The sequence below is a fragment of the Maylandia zebra genome, linkage group LG2 (genome assembly GCF_041146795.1).
Source record: "Maylandia zebra isolate NMK-2024a linkage group LG2, Mzebra_GT3a, whole genome shotgun sequence".
Taxonomy (NCBI): Eukaryota; Metazoa; Chordata; class Actinopteri; order Cichliformes; family Cichlidae; genus Maylandia; species Maylandia zebra.
Genome location: NC_135168.1, coordinates 16,216,238 through 16,235,769, shown reverse-complemented (window position 1 = coordinate 16,235,769; position 19,532 = coordinate 16,216,238). Strand labels below are relative to the sequence as shown.

Below are 19,532 nucleotides of genomic sequence, written 5' to 3'. Positions count from 1 at the left end.
TCAGCATTAGTGTGGCATGTTAAAGCCAGTATCAATCTCTACAAATCATGTTTATTGTTTAGTTTAATCTAGCACTTTCAGAAAGACATTTTCTGGGCGCTGGTTTAGCTCAGTGGAAAAAGGAGGCAGCCATATGGCTAAAAGCTAGCCCGGATTTGAGTCTGATCTGCGGCCCTTTGATGCAGGTCTTCTTCCCTCTTCCTTGGCCTCTGCTTTCATGTCAGTCTTCACTGTACCTGTCCAATGAAGCCATAAAAGCACTTCTATGAAGTATGCATGTTCTGACCCCCCCAACCCCAAGCTATTCCATCCCAGAAAAAGCTATTCCATCCCAGAAATCAAGCACATCATGTTGACCATCTTTTTCTGCATACAAACCCCAGGAAATGTGAGAGATGCTATTGGTGGAATTTCAAGTGTTTTAATAGCAATTTTGCAGTATTTTGCAGTCTAGCATTAACCATCTTTTTCTTACATCTGTAAAGTAGACCTCAGTGGCATATATACACAACCTCTGCAATGCTGGAAAAGCCAGTCCCGATTAGTGAAAACAGCAGCTGCTGTGTGATGCATTAAATGTGACATTTGTGCTATTTATTTGTTAGTAACAAACCAAATAGATTTTCAAAGTCCAGACGCAAATCCACTTTAAATATTTTCCTAACAGTTAACTGCAGAGCATAAGGTTTCTGCTATGCAACTAAAAAGGTTTATAATTATATTTCAATTTTTCTAAACATGATTTAATGCATTTATAAAAAGCAAACACTGCCTTTTCTCCTCACTGATACAGAAAACAAAAATGGAGAAAATTAGATGTTTGACTGTTCTGCATTATTAGAGATTTGATATGGCAGTCAGCACAGATCCGGTCAGCACAACACATGAGGCCAATGAGAAGATCAGGCAGTTTGCCAAGCCCTGCGGAAAGAAAGTGGGAGAAGTTAATCATCTGAGGATGATTTTTCTCAGAAACATTTAATTAAAAATTCCTCCTTTTGGGATGGTAAATGCCTTCCTGATCAACTGCAGTTTAACTTGATATTGTTTAGAATCTCCCCTTTGTAAACGGCACACTTACATGCAAGCCTTTGAGCTACTGTACAGTCAAGAAACAAGACTAGCTAATATTTTGATCGTTACCTTAATCTCTTTAAACACCAGGCACCCCCACAGAGCAGCAACCAGACCATAGCCCTGAAGAAAGGAAACCAAACAAGCTGTTTGAGCTTAGACCATTGACTTGATGAAACTAAAGTACCAGCTTAAAAGAACAGGATATAAATGGGTTAGCCATTTGTTCCAACAGTGTCTGATCCGTTTAGCACTTTATGCTGTGCATACACATCGAACATTCACTAAAGGTTCAATGCAATAGACAATCTAGATTATGATATTTAAGCCCTAATGGCTTTTTCCATGTATGAAGGATACACTTAATTGATCTTGTTGCAACATGCTTTACCCCAGCTACATTGCTTCTGGGGAAATGCAATTTGGTAAGAAAGCTGCAAATCGTAGCTCAATAGCTTATGTCTTCTGTGTTGTGAGATGTCATGATCCATGTGCTCAGGTGTTTTTTTTTCCCCTGTTGTCAAACTGATCTCCCTGTTGGAGTTCATTCTGGGGGGAGTTTTTTTTTCTTTTTTTTTTTTTCCCTTCCCCCCTCTTCTTTCCTCATGTTGTGCATTTTCCATTGTTTCAGTTTGGGTCGCTGCTCGTGCTAACGACCGGTCAGTGAAACCTAGCCTGACCTGTCTCCCCAATGTGATGTTTTTGTATTGTATACAAAACAAGGTCGACAAGGTATCATCTTAATTGCCCTTGGGGATAAATTAAGTCTCTCTGACACACCCTTAAAATGCTGTCAGTATTTTAGATCCAACTTCTTTTGAAAATATTCATGTAATGCAGAACAATGTGAAAACCTTCAATATCAATCTGCAGTCCAAGTGGTTTCAGAATGTTCATTGTTTTACTTATTAATTGAATCCTCCCAGCTGTCAGAATATGTTGCACTTACCACTGTGACAATTGGAAATGTAATGACAGAATTCAGGTAGTTATTGGCCAGGAACCAGCAGTATGTCCCAATTGCCCACATCAGTCCAGACAACAGACCTGAAGAGCAAGAGGAGACCGTAAGGTACTTATGTTTGAGTAAAAATGCATTAAAAACAAACAAACAAACAACATTCCTATGATTCCTTTGATCTAGAAAGGAAAAATCAAAACAAAACCAAAAACCAAAATAAGAGATTAGCAATATGAACACAGTGTGTGTCTATGAGTCGCTACAGGACAAGTGACATGCCGTTATATGATCTCCCTATCGGAAGATTGTTGGCAGGAGGTCTTACGCAACATAAATATGCTTTTTGTTAATTCCCGTCATTGCCTAATTCAGTATAAAATTGTACACAGGTTACATTACTCAAGGGAAAGAATTCACAAAATGTATCCAGACTGCTCTCCCTTCTGTGAGAAATGTATGACACATTATAGAAATCCGTTAGTTTTGTACTTTGTCCAAGGCTTCAGGGTTTTTTGTTTGACATTTTCACCATTTTCACTCTAATATTCTTAACCCCCACATTTTTTACTCTCTATGTACCTTTGGAACTAGCTTGGTTCTAAAAAGGTACACATCTCAGGGTGTCATAAAATATGCTATTTAACCAAAAAAAACCCCCCCCAAAAAAAACAAAAACCTGCCATACCAAAACCACACAGGAAGAGGTTAAAATTAGCTTTAAAAGATTTTTTTCCCACAAGATTGACCTGCTGTGTATTTTTGGGTAAAGTCTTACCTTTTGTGTCTAGTCCATCTGACAACCCTGACCATTGAAAAAGTGACAGTAAAGGGCAACCTGGCACAATAAGTAGTAATAACAGGGTGACGCTGATCGACTGCCAGTATACAAGTAGGGTGTGAACCTGAACTCAGAGAAAGTAAACAAAACTATGGAAGCTTGTTTCCACTTTTTTGCCATACATACATCACATAATCGCAAAATTGTAACTATTCAAAATTGGAACGCTGAGAAAACAATTAAAAAAACAAACACACACACACACACACACACACACACACACACACACACACACTTTAAACTTCATGTCACTGAATATACATTTTAGAAAAATTTGGACTGACATTCCCCCCTCCAGTCATGGGAAAGGAAAAAAACAAAAAAACAAAAAACAAAACGGCTACTGAAAGCTTTCATACAAAGTGCATGTTCATAAACACTGGAGAAAAAAAAAAAAAAGGCTAGAGTAATTTAAAAATATAAATTCAGTCTCTTCAAGGAAACACATTGATTGCTTGTTCACAATAAATCATCACTCAGTAACCTGAGTAGAATTCCAAATTTGTTCCAAGCAGCCCAATCATTAATTACTAAAGATCACGGTCATACAATAGGCTTTGGAAGAGTGCCTTTTCAGAAATAATGTTCTACCTGGAAGTACAGCTCTGGAGTAAAGCTTCGGCTTTGTATTCATGGCAGCGCAGTAGATGGCAAAGTACACAGTGCTTGCAATGAAAATACCACAGCAGTGTGCATGAACATAGTCGAGATCTGTGATAGAAAGATAGAAACGGGAATTAAGTTGGAAATATTACACCTGGTTCTCAGGAGGGACTAGTATTTCATCAAGCAGCAACTGGATCCATCCTTATATCTATGATAAATGTATTTTCTTCAATACTTCCTTCAAGCCAGCTTTGCAAAAAAAAAAAAAAAAAAAAAAAAAAAAAGTGCAGCATAAAGTGGTACCTGAGTAGAAAACATACCATAGACACTGGATTCATAGAACATGCTGTCATGGTGCACAGAATTGCTCTTAATGTACAGGACCGGTATGATGGAGAAAGCATACATGAGGCCCGCCACAACAGCAAGGAGAAAACCACTGGTGAAAAGGAGGCAGAATACATTGAGGAACTGGATGAAGAATGCATTTTAAATCTCCACTGATACATCATTCAATTTCTATGGTTAATTCCAAGATATTGCAAAGAGCCGATAAAAACTGACAGTGCTTGGGTAAATGGGTATGCAGGAAAACACTGCACAAAAGTGATGTTATTTTTGCACTCTGTTTTTTTTTTACATTTATTGAATATCGGCTGTGACTGCTACATTTACAGCCTGGTGCTCACATTTTAAGTCTTTTTCTGCTGCTAAAACAAAAACTCACAGTAAGAGCAAGGTTGTCATGTGTGAAACTGTTTTTAGTCATGACTTAAAACTTGTTACACCTAAAAACCACACTGGCAGGCAGCTTCTAAACAAATAACTAAGACCTTCATTTAAAAGATGCAATGTAAATGAATTGTTTTACTTTTTATTACTTTTTCAATAATTAAAAAGCGTAAAATTGTATTCATTCATCTATGATTTAAAATCCATGACAGAGTGGCTGCTGTAGCCATTGTTTGTCAGCAATGAAAAATGCTAATAGTAATAATGCACACATCTGAGAGGCTCCTATTGAGATGAGCTCACATGAATCGTTTGCTCTTTGGTCCAATAGTGTCGATCCAGGATTCAGAGGAATTTTGTCCATAGCTTCCTGAATTTGTTCTCTGCAAAGAGAAACATCGACCCAATTTGTATGTACACCACACAAAATACGTGATAAAGTGATGACAGGCTTTAAGACAAAGTAGTTTTTGCCTTGAGTGAATAGGAAGAAAATAAAAAGAAAGTATTTTCTAAAATCAACCTACTTCGACAAGCTGATAAAAATAAGTCAGTGACACACTCACTCTGTCAATCAGTAATGGAATTGTTTCTGAACTGTGAAGTAGCTCTACATCCGCTTTCACAAAGAAAAAGATCAGCCCACTGAATCAAAGGAGGGAAAAAAAGTGTCATGTACATCCAGCTGATATGGTTTGAAAAATGACAGCAGCAGACAGTAGCCATCACTGTTTTTGGGTGGGGGTAAATAAACAACACAGGCTGGGTCATTACAATTCCAAACGCGGTTTACCTTAGCAGACACAACCCAGCTCCACAATAATTTAATATTGGATGTGAAACGTTCTGTGCAGCAATCCCAAACCAGCCAAATCTAGGACAGACACAATCAGTGACCAATTCAGTTATTTTTCATTCAATCCAAGTCATGCAAAGACAGGATTATTTTATTTACAATCCAGAGTGTACATTCCATTAACTCAACTCACCTTGAACTGGCCCAGCCCATCAACAAATTAGAGGATCCTGAAATTAAGATGCCAAGACCAAGGCCAATAGCTTTAACAAATGGAACAACTGCTACATTTCCTGTAGACCATATGGATAGATGGAAGAAGTTAACATGTAACTGTTACTGACAAAGTTAGGGTTGCACCATTTCCATTGCTATATCTGAATGCGAAAATATATTTTATTTATTCACTTCTCATTAGTACATGGAGTCTAACTGACCCAGGAGCCATTCCCAGTCCCCTCTGAAGTCTTCCCCAAACCCCAGCCTCAATTCATACTCAAGCCATCTACCCTCATCGACTATCAAATGCTATCAAACCTGAATGAGGATCTAGTGAATATCTGATATTTAGAGATATTCATGAAACAAACAGTCTGTGTCCATCTGTGGCACTTGATTCTGTCTAGTAAGGTATGGCAAAGATTATGATGAAGCAGCTTTCAATTCAATTCATTTTAAATTCATTTTTTTAAAAAACGTTTTGATCTGGCAAATTTGAAAACCCTGGAGAACTGCAATGTCCCAGTTCTTGCCTCAGCAACTATGTCACACTATTCCCTGAACAGTTTGTTGTTTAACAACATGACTAATGAATACTCGCCACTACAAAAGTTTTAGGGACATTTTGTATTGCACTCTAAATACCCATTGATCTGTTCAACGTTAAGCACATAGCATTATGAATTTAAAGCATGAAATTGGGTCACACTGATTTCACCCCTAAAACTGTTCACATGTCCAACAAGGGACTATCAATAACCTAATTTTAGAACAACATCCTGCTGGACACCAGAGTCCAGTTTCCGGAACCTTTGGCATTAAACTATTTGTTGTTAAATTAGAAAAAACAAACAAACAACAACAACCCCCCCCCCCCCCCAACTTCCACAATACCTGTGGCCCAAAGCACACCTCCAAGCATTGCAAATGGGCAGAACTTGGGTGACTGAAGCATCAAGTCTCCAAACATAGATACAACCCATATTGCTGCACAGGTAACCCACTGAAAAAACATACCTGTAAATAAAACACAAAGATAAATGGTCTCAAAACTTTGCAAAATAGTGTAGATTTTCCTCACTTGGAAAGTAAACATTTAAAATGGAGCTTTTGTCCAAAAATAACACAAATAAGAATATCCAAACTCTCAGAAAAATAAACAATTATATGCTCACCATCGCCAGTCTCTACTCTTTTGACAGGAACGAAGTTGCTTCCATACAAAAATACAGCAGCCATATTTGCAGTAATTCCATAGGCAAAATGTGAGATAGCCCTAGATGAGTTAAAAGTAATGTTAAATGATTCCAGTTCACCGGTTCCATCATTTTTGTAGCCATCTGCTGCACCTGTAAAGTTTTTACAGCAAGAGGTTAAAGAACAAATCTGACTTCAAACAAAAACTAACCTAATGCAACCACACGCAGCCCCTATTCATCACAGACCAATTATACTTTACAAACCTTCAGCGATATGACAGCTCGCAATCAATAAGGCAGAGACGAATAAAAGAAAAAGTAAGGATTTTGCTTGGAGCATGTTAAAACAGAATATTTGTTTTGCTTTTGATAATTCAGGTCTACAACATTAAAAACTGCTGGAGGCTGTCTGCGTCTGCAGTGGTAAGTCAGTCAGGTGCTGCCAGTTATCTAATCACTTTGTAACACAACAGCTGCAGAGGATGTAGCGCATATATGCATATACTTACAGACAAGAAAACACACAACCATGAGGGCTTGTTATCATGTCTGTTTTCTGGAGTAATTTATCTTATGACATTTAAAATAATGCTGTTTATAGTATTTGCTTATATATAGCCGACAGTGTATATATATATATATATATATATATACACATTTATTTTAACTATACATCGTCTAGTTTAGGCCTACTCTTTGTCGGCCATGAATGACAAGGAAAACAGCACTTGTAGTTATATTGACGAGCTCTGGTCACAACTATTGTAATTCAGAAAAGGAAATCCTGTAGGCTAAGTGGACTGGTGCGCCCACCCCACATTCTCCCAACACCTAAGGAAATTTTTTACTGCTATTGTGTCTCCACAACGTAAACAGCTTTGGGAGTTGCCATGAAGAATTAGGACAGTATACCACCAGATGTCGCCTGAAACGCATACAAATAATATGTAGCGATCAAATATTTAGTTTTAAACTATTTCATTTTCAACCTAGTTAATATGTTGTGTAGTGCTTAACTTCCTTATTTCAGTTTTTGTAAAATATGTCTATATCTCGCGTAAGTTCAAAAACACGTTTACATTACCCCTTATAAACCTTCATAAGGAGTTGTGGTGTACCCTAATGGGCTTCGATGTGGATTTTAATAGCGTGACATAGAAATATCAAAGGTTAATTTAGGGATATTGCAGTGCACTTGATGAAGTTTGAATATCACATGGCCTGTGTGTGTTTTATTTTCGGGGCTGAATTATTAATTAAAAAACAAAAACTTGATAATTTAGGCTCTCATTGGCCAAGTCTGTACCTGAAGAGAAGGAGAGAAAAAACTATAAGGTTTAAATTGCTTCTCATTTCCGAGAAGGGTGGTATCCAAGCATGACCCTCCATTCACTGCGCAGTTGTGCCCTCCATTCTACTCACAGAAATCCTCGGAAGTTTTGCGCTCCTCCCCAGTAAGAGTTTGTCGCAAAAAGGACAAAGTCGTGATAATGACATAAATTCTAATGGGGAAGTCTGACTTTTGTTGGCTAAGTTTCCCTATTCTAAAACTGACCGGCAACTTTCGCAGGTGCCCTCTTTCAAAAAGAAGTTTGATAATTGCGTCTGTCTGTGTAATCTATCTGCTTTTTGTGTTTTCACAAGTTGGATACTCGCAACTGCACCGGAGCCGAAGGATTGATGAGAAGTACCGGCACACCCGTGGATTGTATAATTTGGAGATCAACGATGGCCAGCCACACTCTCTAGACTTGCAGAACGATTCGAGCTTCATAGTCCCGACTCGCTACAACGTGGTGTACATAACCTTAAAAACTAAGCGTCGAAAACCAGCACATATAAGAGGTACAATCCGACCCAAAGTGAGGAGAAAAGTGAGAAAAAATAAGTCTTCCAATCTGTCTTTTACCCAGGACAAACGTCGCACTTTGGAGGGGGATGCGTTACAAATTAAGCGCAACTTTGCACCCATAACTTCACGGAAGGAAGCCATGGATGTTGACTATAAATCACTGGATATAAGCCATAAAATTTATAAACATGAAGAAGCAGACTCTCAGATTAGTTCAATTCGAATATACAGTCAAAGGCCGCCACCATGGTTCAGCGCACAGGATGTGAAAACCATGCGCTTTCTTGCGGATGCCAAAGTTTTGCGCATGAAAGAAGTCTCTCATGGATACGCTCTTTCGCTTCTGATATTTGAGGGTGAGACAAACGTTCAACAGGCGAACCAACAGCACGCAAAAACGAGCACTGTATGCGGAGGGCAATGTGGAGTCATCCACAGCCCGGTGGATACCACAGAGGTTTTTGCTTTTCATTTGGACAGAGTGCTGGGGCTTAATAGGACGTTGCCAGCTGTAAGCAGAAAGTTTCGCTTTTTATACGGTAGGTCATCAAGCACATGGACAAAGTTTTCTTTTTTGACACTTGTTAAAAATATACGGTTTTGTTTATGGTTATTCTAACTACATTGCCTGGTTTCATCATGCTAAGAATACTGTGCAAATGTCACTACAGTATCTATTGATATAGCGACAGAAACTGCAACCTACAGATTAGCCATACCATAAAAACTGTTTATTTGTTACCTTAACCCACTAATGGGGTCTATGTGAAATACAGATTCATTCAGGCTTGGAATCAAGAAGAACCTTGTTCTTTGGGGGTGGACACCAAAACGTCACCTGCACATTGTGTCCTCGTGGATGTGATATTTTTTTTTTTTTTTTTTTTTTTTTTTTTTTAGGTCTTTGAGCAAGACTACCTAATCCTAATTCATATTCAATGGAAAAACATTATTCACATTGCTCATTGTCATTTTATAACATTAATAGTAAAGAAGGAACAAAAACTGAGGGAATACACATTTTATACACATATTCAGGGGAAGAGAGGACCAAAAAGTACTAACATCCTCCTTTTTCATAAATAGCGCAAATAATGTATTTTACATGATGACGTCACAAAGTGTCAGCCCAAGGGTTTAAACAGATTTCGGGGCCATATTCAGCTAGTGACAGGATACCTCTGCCCTCTTTCCTCATTTTCTTGCATAACCATTTTTTTTCCATCTATGGGAAATGTCTGTCTCTTTTTATTTTTAGCATAATACATTTAGAAATATTTTTACATGTCTATGAGTTAGTTCATTATTTGGTCTTGGGGTGCAAATATGATAATCGGTGTATGGACAGTCTTCATCATTGCAGGGAATAAGTTCTGGTAACATGAGTGTAAAAAGTGTTTATAGACTTTTTCTGGTTAATAACAGAAACAGCTGCTAAAATCTAAGCATGTAATTATTCTTTCCTCCCTCTTTAGATGGGCAGTCCTGTCCAGTTGTGTCATGGGATGCATCTCTATACCCAGCAGGCCTTGCTGCAGGTTTGACCAGTTTGAAGTTAACATGGGGGGAGTACCAGAACTCCCTTAAACAGAGATGTTGGCAACAAAACATCAGCCCAAAGTCTGATTCTGGCTGCTCTGCAATTCATCACTATGAATGGAGCAAACTTGCTCTGTTTGACTTTTTGTTACAGGTAACTGTTAAAGAAAATGTGCTCCAATATCTGATTAAGAAAAACAATTCTCAGTGGTATTGTCATTTGGCTGAAGAGAGCTCTTGCTTCCTGTATGGGAGGCCTCAGTAAATCACATTTTATGAGAACTACTCATTTTACCCCATCATCATGACAGAGAAACCAAAGTAGACAGACGAATCTTAAAATACTTATTCGGAAACACTGACAATCTTTATAAGTTAAATTGTCTGTTGAGGTCATGGTGGCACAACTTTGATCATTCACATATATTTCCTCATTGTTACAAAACATCTTGTCAAAGACATTAGTGAACTGAAAAGAAACTCCTCTCTTATCACAAAAGTACTTTTTTTTAAATTCTGACTTAGCCTCTCGTTTTGTAGATCAAAATGCCTGCACACTAAAGTTAATGTAACTCATACAGTTCCTCTAACAACAACTAGCATGACATGAAGGAAACTGAGAATGTCTATATATATATATATTTGCCTTGTTTTATATTTCAAATAAAATAAATTTTAAAACCAATAATAACTTCCAATGAGTTTTAGTCTAACTTTATTATTATTAATATTAATGTTATTATTATGGCAATTGAGTTTTCTGTTAAATGTAACACACCAGCACCCTACAGTGTTAAGGCAGACGATCGTCTTAGATATTTGAATAACTAATAAATTCTAATTTTTCATCAAGTCAAGCTACAAATAACATTTGTATTTCTGTGACAGCTCTGGAAAAGCTCTGTTTTATTACTATTAGCTGCATGGATGCTTGTTTGCAAGGTAATAAGGATCTATTTCATTTTTGTCCAATTCAAAGCCTTACAAATGCTTATTCATCCAGGTTACCCTAAACCTCAGGCCTTAGAAAACCACGCCTGTGAGCAGCATTTAGTCCCATCTAAATCTATGTGTGACATTTCAGCTTGTCTTACTCTGACAGCACTGTCTGAAACCTCCACAACTCAAGTGATTTCACATAACGGATTAAGAATGGATGAGGGCTGTAGCTAAATATAGGGTTGTCATTCCCTGTGGAGAAGCCTGATATACTTAAGTGAGTTTCCTGTACAGTCATGTGACTCAGCAGTCTACATGACTAGTTGATGTTGATGTCCAGTAAACTAGTGGTACAATAGAGTCAGTGCAATTGCCAGCCCTCTCTAGGTTTGTATTCTTTCACTGCCAGCTGAATGTTATCTATTCATGAAATTATTATTTAGATCATGATAAAGAGAGATCATCAGAAATGCAAAGTAAGCCCATTCAGAGTAAAACTGTGCTTACCTTTGTCATTAAAAATATAAAAACGCAAAAGAAAACCCATTGAATAAGAAAACTCTGTGAATGCCACTCTGAACTGCACTCTTAGTCTCAAAATATCATCTCCAAACATTTAATGAAGAAATGTGTGAACTGTATTTTTAGATTAACAACCGCCTGGACCAGGGTTGCTGTGGGTTCAGGCCTCGGCAGCAGGATGTGTGCATTGAACTGGGTTACCATGCTAAATGTCAAGATGCTAACCACATACAGCTAGAAAACATCATCTACAGGAGCCACAACCCCAGACACCTGGTCTTCACCAACAACAAGGGATTCTTTGACCGTAATGAGGACAACTTGGACTTCAGGCTGTTGGCGGGAATCAAAGAGTAAGTTTGGAGCATTAACATGAATTAATAATTAACCTGTTTAAATATATAATGTTTTAAAAAAAACATTATATATTCCTACTACTATATATTCCTAGCCTAAAATACAGCTTTAATCCCTTGGCCATGCAGTGTTGAATAATGAAATAGATTATATGATTTGTTTATTATGAGGTATAGATCAAATTAATTTCAATCAGATGTTTACAAATAATTATATATCAGAAAAAGGCCAGAGGCTGAAATATGTCCTTCAAGTGATAAAGCTGCTGTTTATACTACAAGTGTTGTTTGAGCTTCAATGTCTTTAAAACGATTACACACTGAAAACTGTGCAAGCAACAAGTAATTGTGTAAATCCAGTTTGCTGTTTACATATAGATCAACTTGTTTAAAAGTAATAATTTGTCAGACAGTCTTCTACATTTGTAAAAAAAGAAAAAAATCTGCACAACATTCAAAACAATGACCCTGAGTTGTGTATTGGTACTTATTTTTTGAGATAAAAAAAATGTCCACACAGAGTAGGAACATCTGTGGACAGTCTGGATTTAGCTGCTTTCAGCAGCTGTTTTTCTCATTTCCGCCCTTGACAACATATTTGAAAATTTCCAGCACACTCAACAAGCATATTTAAATCTCCATCTGGGATCTATGCCAAATCTGCTCGGAAACTCTGAATTTGGTTCACAGTAATTGGCCAACCCACACACAAATCAGTGACCGCAGGTTGTGAATTTTTAAACTTTAAAGTTAAAAGTGTACTTTATGATTTAAAATTTTCAATTCTAACTTATAATGTTACAATACTTTAAATGTTAAAAAAAAATGGTAGTTTGCAGGTCGAGTGTGCAGTTTGTGAAGAAACACATGCCAAAAGACATCTTCTGCATTATTAGACATCCCATGATGAGAACACATCGCTTTATGCACCACAGGTCTATGTGGATTTGTAAACGTACACTTCACAGGCATCCCTTTCATTTCATCCATCCTGGCTTTGTCCAATTGCTTCACATGATATACGGTTCTCACTTTTCATTTAATTTGTATGAAGGGAGCTTTTACCCACTCAAAAGCTATTAAAATGTCAAAAAAACCCATCAATGTGCTAAAAGTATGAGTAACCCGTCATTTGATTCAAGTGATGTTTTAGTTACACAAACCTCCAGTTATGTGATTGTATAAATGCAGTTTTTACTGCCAAGAAGAAAAAAGCAAAAACATTTCAGATTTCAAGGTTGCTGATGTACAAAGACAACATGTCATAACCACTTGGTATAAAATACAGACATTTAATTTTGCCATCTCTTAAATATTTTTTATGGGTTTGGCACTTCCACAAATTTATTTAATAGTCGACTTTAGTGAAACATTCTGTTATCATTGGCATCTTCAGACCAGAGGAACTGCAGGAACTGTTTAGCTAAATCACAATGTCACCACCTATGTTTACCATATCTATGAAGAATTACATTTTGGACATGCCTAATTCCATTCTGCAAAAATGAAAGTCAGATGTGATGAAACTTGTTGGGGAGTTTGGGCTTAGAAATAACCTATAAATAGCTACATGGTTAGAGTTTGCATGTTCTCCCCATGTTTGCGTGGGTTCTCCCCAGGTACTCCGGCTTCCTCCCACAGTCCTGTGTGGATAGGTTAATTAAAAAATCTAAATTGCCCATAGGTGTGAATGCGGGAGTGAATGTGAGTGTGAGTGGTTGTCTGTCTCTGTGTGTTGGCCCTGCGACAGACTGGCGACCTGTCCAGGGTATACCCCGCCTCTCGCCCTATGACTGCTGGGATAGGCACCAGCACCCCCCGCGACCCTGAAAAGGAAAAGCGGAAGCGAATGGATGTTTAATGTATAGAATCTGCACAGTATTACAGTGTGACTACACTTCCTCCTGTTTCCTCTTATGCCTTTCTAGGTTTCCAGAGCAAGCTGTGTCTGTGCTGAAAACCAGAAAACTGAGGGAAAAACTTCTCCAATCTCTGTTCCTTGACGAGACATACTGGGAAAGCCAAGGGGGTCGTCAGGGCATTGACAAGCTAATTGATGTTATCGAGAGGCGAGCAAAGGTCCTCCTCACCTACATCAATGCCCATGGGATTAAAGTGATATCAATGAATGTGTGATGAAGATAAATCTTTCATAAATCTTTTAAATCTTTTAGAAGACATTGGGGCTTTATGCTCGAACATTTTATAGGTTGGTTGGGATAAGAATAATAGCAGATGTGTGATATTTTTTTAAATTTATATCACAATAGCTTGGTCATAGTTCCAATGAGGGACTTGCTAACGCTTCTTTGAGTAGCTGGAAGCTCAATTAGGGTCACACAACCCACACTGGACTGATAACAATGACTTTAATGAGTTTTTTTTTTTAAACTTTGTGTACCTTGAATACAATCTTATTTTGTTTTTTGTTAGGTTTTTTTTTTAAAAAATATCTTTATTATTATTATTTCTTTTACAAAAGTTAAGAAGCTTTGCCTTGCCTATAATTTCCAGTTATTTAGGCACTTATAGTCACAATTAGAGCATGGACACAGTGACTATAAATTATCAAGTGAAAATTAGAAGTCATAAAATGATAATGATGATGAAAAAAGTTTTTACAGGATTCCATGCACTCCTGTGAAAAACCAAGAACACCCTATAGTTCACCTTGTAGAAAGTTGCAGCAAAAATCTTGGACTAATGCTTTCTGATATATACGACATTAATTCCAGAAAAGTTGGAAGCTCTTTAAATGTAAATAAAAAAGAATGCAATAAGTTTTAGATCTAAAAAAACAAAACAAAACAGATTTTATTCACAATAGAACATCGAAAGCATCGAAACTGGTGAAATGCCTGAACTGCAGGGAGGCCAGTTCAGGTCCCAGTCTCTTCTAATACAAAACCATTCTGTTGTAATATATGCATTATGCAGTTTAGCTTATACATTCAAGGCCTTCTATGCAAAAATGGGTCCCCTGAATGGGACTTTTCAGATGTGCAAGCTGCCAGTTCTACAGACAGTGATCAGGGCCACTCAGTGATTTCAGGTTGCATCCAAAATCCTGTAGATCAGCAGTCCATAACTTTTTTGCGCCACGAACCATTTTATGTCTGACAATATTTTCACGGACCGGCCTGTAAGGTGACGCCGATAAATACAACAAAAAAACAGCACCAGTGTAAAAAAAAAAAAAAGATTTATTCATAACACATGGGGAAAGACCCAGGGGAACTGAGTTAACAATAAAAGCGATAAAAAAAAAAATGCTAAAAAAACGATAAAAACTATAAATTTCACACCCAAGCCTCAACTCTTGTGGCCCCGTACCAAAGGACTCATCGACCGGTACCAGTCCGTGGCCCGGCAGTTGGGGATCGCTGCTATAGATGCAAAACAAGCCCAAACCATAACCCCTCCATCACCATGACAGTTGGTAGTTCATGGTTGGTATGAAATGCTTCTCCTGATGTTTTTTTACTTAGTGCAGATGTTCCACATGTCCTGTAATTCGTTCAGATGTAACTTTGCAAACCTCAGCTGTGCTGATGTGCTCTTTTTAGAAGAAAAAGGCTTTTTTCCTGCCAATCGTTCTAAACAGGTCATGAACATACAAGATTATGGCATTGTGCTTATACAAATCTGAATGCTCCAGACTAGGGACTTCTGCCTTTATAATGGTGGTGACACTTGGTGATGATCATTTAATCAAGTGCATTTGATTAGCAGCACCTGGAGGCTGCTTACCATCTTAATTCCTCGGGAAGCAGTAAGGGTGTACTCAGTTTTTCATAGTCCTGAGAAAGCTTTCTTTTTCACATGAGTGTATATGCACTATTATTTTAAATGTGCTTTCTTTTTGTATTTGGTAGTGCAATTCGAACATGGGATACATCAATAAAAGTAACTACTGCTGATAGAGTTATATTTCTTGAGTGAGTTATGCATAAACATAATTATGTTTTACTGTGATTATAGAAATGGTTTGAAAATGATTTTGTCTTAGATAACAAAGCCACAATCAAAGAGTTATCATAATAAAATTTTATCTATAACATTTATCAGCAAATACATTTTTCCTACCTATTTCTACTTGATATCAATCAGGCCCAGACAGAAATAGTCTGTGGCTCAGAAATCCGATCCAGAGTGCGGAGTGTGCTTTTCAAGCTGTTGTAAACGCTATTCTTTGTGCTCTCAGAAATAGAGTCGATAGGGCTTTGTGGGCTATTTTCTCCTGTTCGTGCCTCGCATTCACTGTGCTGTTGTTTTAACCCTTTGCACCTGCATTAGTTTGTCAGTGGGTTTTATGCCTCTGGATGTTTGTCCAAGAAAAACCCCTCCAGCAAGAGCTGGAACAGTTTGCTCCTGTACCTACATTTGGTAATATAAGTGTACAAAACAAAAACATGTTTATAGTAATACAGATCAAGCCTTTACAGGTAGCTTCTTAAGTTAAAGTCTCTTCAAGTAGGCAAAAAGCATATACGTTTCTTTTTCACAGTAACAAACACATGGAGAAACAGTTTGTGCTTTAAATTAGCTAATAAAGAGGATCATTTGTGCAGAGGTTTAGGAAAGCTTATAAGGCTTATCTTCAGGAATGACTTGTTGAATGTATAACGTTATTCTGTCAGGTTCACACTTGTTTACACTGTGTGAACCAACCTTTTTGCTCTGTTTATGTTAAAGTTGCATTTTCTGTCTTCACCTCCTCTCCTTATCACAAGTTCTCTTCGTCTTGTTTCCATGGGGGCATGGAATTTGAGAATAATTTGAAATGGTTCTTCGAAGCTATGCCCAGCTGGCTGCTGGCAGGCCAGGCTAAAAACAAGATCCCAACAGAAGACTTCTTTATTGTTGCGACCTTGGATCAACCCTGATGACATCACTTTTCTCATTTCTAGCACTTGCTGTCCTCTGACTGTGTCAAAAATAAATAAATAAAATTAAAAAATGTAAATACAAATTCAGTGCCCACTAGCAATTGTGATATGACTGAATTTAAACAAACAAAATAAACAAAAAAAACCCTAAACTAAATATAAAACAAACCATTGCCATCCCGCCAGATCATCTCATAATATGAAGTCTGACTTTAACCTCCTAAGACCCGAACTCTTCCACAGCATGCATTTTTAATTTCTCTTTGATATTTGGACATATTGGGGCCCGATGAATGTAAAAACAAAGAATTACCAGATTTTTTTACCTTATTTTTGTTTTTAAGAAAAATAAGAGCCACATATGAGGATATTTGTTTAAAATTTTGATAGAACAGTAGCAGAATAATGTCCTCGTAAGTGGATATCAGGCCGTTGTAGAGCAACATTGAGTATTTTGGTCTAAATAACCCAAAATGTGATGTCCACATATGTGGACGGCAGGTCCTAGGAGGTTAAATATTTCATATTTATCCAATATTTAGTTTCCAATAGCTTACACCTTGTAATTTAGAATAATAAGCCATTTGTACCAGGTTAACAGTTTTTCCTGAGTTACTTGACATTTTATGGGCAGACATATATCCTCTTTTCCCCATGACATTTTGGGGAACATTTATACCAAGCCTATTGTTCCTAATACCATGTTTCCAAGCAAAATGAATAAAGTAATTTAAGGCTTACAAATCTTATTATCTATTGCAAGCTTTTTAATAACCCCTTTATGTCTTCTGTATCCCAAAAAATCTTTAGCATTACACTGCACTTCATTGTGCAAAGAGACAGCACCTGGGAGGTTACTGTGGGAACACTAAAGAGGTAGATTACATGGGGCGTTAACAAGAAAACTCAACAGATTGTCTCACTTTTGTCTACCTCAACACAAAAGCCAATAGACACAACAAAATGCTCCTGCCATGTTGACTCTACCACTGGTGAAGGACATTCTCCTTATGCTGATAAAGGAATTAAGAAAAAAGTTTGAATAGATGCCAACATATCTCAGATAAAGTCATGCCAACACTTGCTTCCTTCACCAAAAATACTTACAATCTGCCGCTTGGAGATTCATGGTTCATACACAAAGCGTGACAAAGAACCACCGTCTTTTCTGATTACTTTACCAGCATGTACAAACTTCTTTTACAGGACTGGCGTGCTGCCAAGATCTTCTAATCACATTCTGTTCTTGGTAAAAAAAAAAAAGTTCAAGAGGATTTAACTCAGCTGTCCTGACTGGAAATATCTCATCCCACAAGTCTTACACTCTCACACTGAGTGTTTAAATTTCCCATCACTTGTCAGCCAATAAAACATCCATCTCCTTTCATAAATTCTTTTTCAGCTTCAGCACAGTACAGACATTTACTCTATATTATTCATTTTAAAGCAGACCAAACAATATAGTTTTTCCTGTTGTTATGTCTGCAGCTTTTGTGCAAAGCTAATTATTAAAATGCCAAACTTGTTATCCTGTGTCAGTCAGTGCATTAGTGGTCACTTATGCCATTTAGTTTTAAGAAATAAATAGTGTAATTCGATAACCCTCTGGCACAAATAAGTCAGTGAGCAAAACAAATCTTCCTTTTGAGTTATCACTGTTGCTCAAATATAAATATGTAAACTTAGATGGGTCTCTGTCAGGTAAGAATGAAACCAAATGAAATAGTTTAATTAGTGGTGATTGGATATTTGTCAACGATCCCTTTACACATTTAACAAAGAGAAAAATGGCTGAGAAACTTCCAATTCCATTTGGTGAATTTGGACATTTTTCTTTTCCTGTAATAGGCCAAAGAGGAAAAAAAACAAGTGAGCAGCTTCCTATTGTGCAATAAGGTTTATCTTTGATAACATCCAGATAGGATTATATGGAATAGAATCACAGTGCTGCCAGCCCCAGGAAAAAGAAATCAGCTCTGGCATGCATATATAAGCTCTACATTTCCTGTTTACTTTTTATCTTCCTAATTTTCAAGGAGGTTTGCAGGTCAGGAGCAGTGCAGTGACAGATCAGTTTCCCATGGCGTTGATTTAAATTCAGTTTGTTGCTCAAGGTCATTTGAGCAGGACATCTGAGGTCATGGGGAATCAATCCAAGTGTCAGTCACATGAGAGCCTCTGCAGCCATTTGCCTGCCCCGATTTTATTTTGCAACTGTAATGGGAGCTTTTTTTTCTGTACACCTAATGCTGGTATTAGCTTATCCTGACCCTGGGAAGAAGAAAGATTTACTGAATTATTGCTTCGATACAGTCAGTTACTTGTAGGCAAGGCTGACATGGTTTTATAGAAAAAGAATCACAAAAAGTCTTGATCTTTCAATACAAATCATTGTGTGTTGGTTAGATGAATGCAGAAACTGAATGATGTGATGGTAGTTTTTGAGAGGGTTTTTTTTGCACCTGTGTTGAAGTCCTGTAGTATCTTAACACCTCTCTGCAAAAAGTGCAGTAAAGGCTTTAATCTTCCTTTATTGTGCATTGTCTTTGGTCTTTAAAATGTGACATTTTTAGTGACACAGTGGTACAGGGATTAGTGCAAACATGCATGCTGTGTTAAACTGTTGGGTGCAAGTGTGACTTGTCTGTCTCTCTATGTTCCCTGTCCAAGGTGTACCCTGCTCCTTGCCAAATGTCACCTGAGATTTATATAGTCTTCCTGATTCTTTTTAGACTGTCAATTACAGACAGTTAGGTTAAGTAGCTGACAGACGGATTAGTCTACAATTAATGAATACACTATTGGTGCAGATTTTATAAACTGTAGCTGGAAATGAAAAGTCATCATGCTGGTTGAAGTGTAAACCTGAGCAGAGAAATCTGAAGCTCTGGAACCAGATTAAAGGGATGAACGCACATGCTAGAGAATTGGGGTGAGGCATCCCCATGGACTGGCATCTCAAACATCTGCTCTCAGAGATATATGGGGCAGTCATGGGATATGTCACATT

At 37.5% G+C, this 19,532-nt stretch overlaps 2 protein-coding genes across 3 annotated transcripts; one reads left to right on the top strand and one right to left on the bottom strand.

Annotated features, from left to right (window-relative positions):
* Window positions 1-405: 405 nt before the first annotated feature.
* tmem144b (transmembrane protein 144b) lies at window positions 406-6,898 on the bottom strand. Of its 2 annotated transcripts, none has more exons than XM_076889504.1 (12): window positions 6,690-6,898; window positions 6,402-6,575; window positions 6,139-6,243; window positions 5,201-5,300; window positions 5,005-5,085; window positions 4,778-4,856; window positions 4,515-4,594; window positions 3,800-3,918; window positions 3,465-3,584; window positions 2,024-2,121; window positions 1,144-1,197; window positions 406-921 (listed from the first exon to the last, which is right to left on the bottom strand). In XM_076889504.1, the coding sequence occupies exons 1-12, from the start codon at window positions 6,763-6,765 to the stop codon at window positions 838-840; spliced, it is 1,170 nt and encodes a 389-aa protein (XP_076745619.1). In that variant the 5' UTR covers window positions 6,766-6,898; the 3' UTR covers window positions 406-837. The 2 variants fall into 2 exon arrangements, with proteins under 2 accessions (XP_076745619.1, XP_004553693.3); XM_004553636.4 differs by having other exon boundaries at window positions 6,121-6,243; window positions 6,690-6,897.
* An 868-nt stretch (window positions 6,899-7,766) lies between these two features.
* Window positions 7,767-15,553, top strand: gask1b (golgi associated kinase 1B). The gene is made up of 4 exons (XM_004553635.6): window positions 7,767-8,816; window positions 9,753-9,970; window positions 11,404-11,630; window positions 13,562-15,553. Exons 1-4 carry the CDS (start codon window positions 7,931-7,933, stop codon window positions 13,767-13,769), a joined length of 1,539 nt encoding a protein of 512 aa, XP_004553692.3. The 5' UTR covers window positions 7,767-7,930; the 3' UTR covers window positions 13,770-15,553.
* Window positions 15,554-19,532: the final 3,979 nt, after the last annotated feature.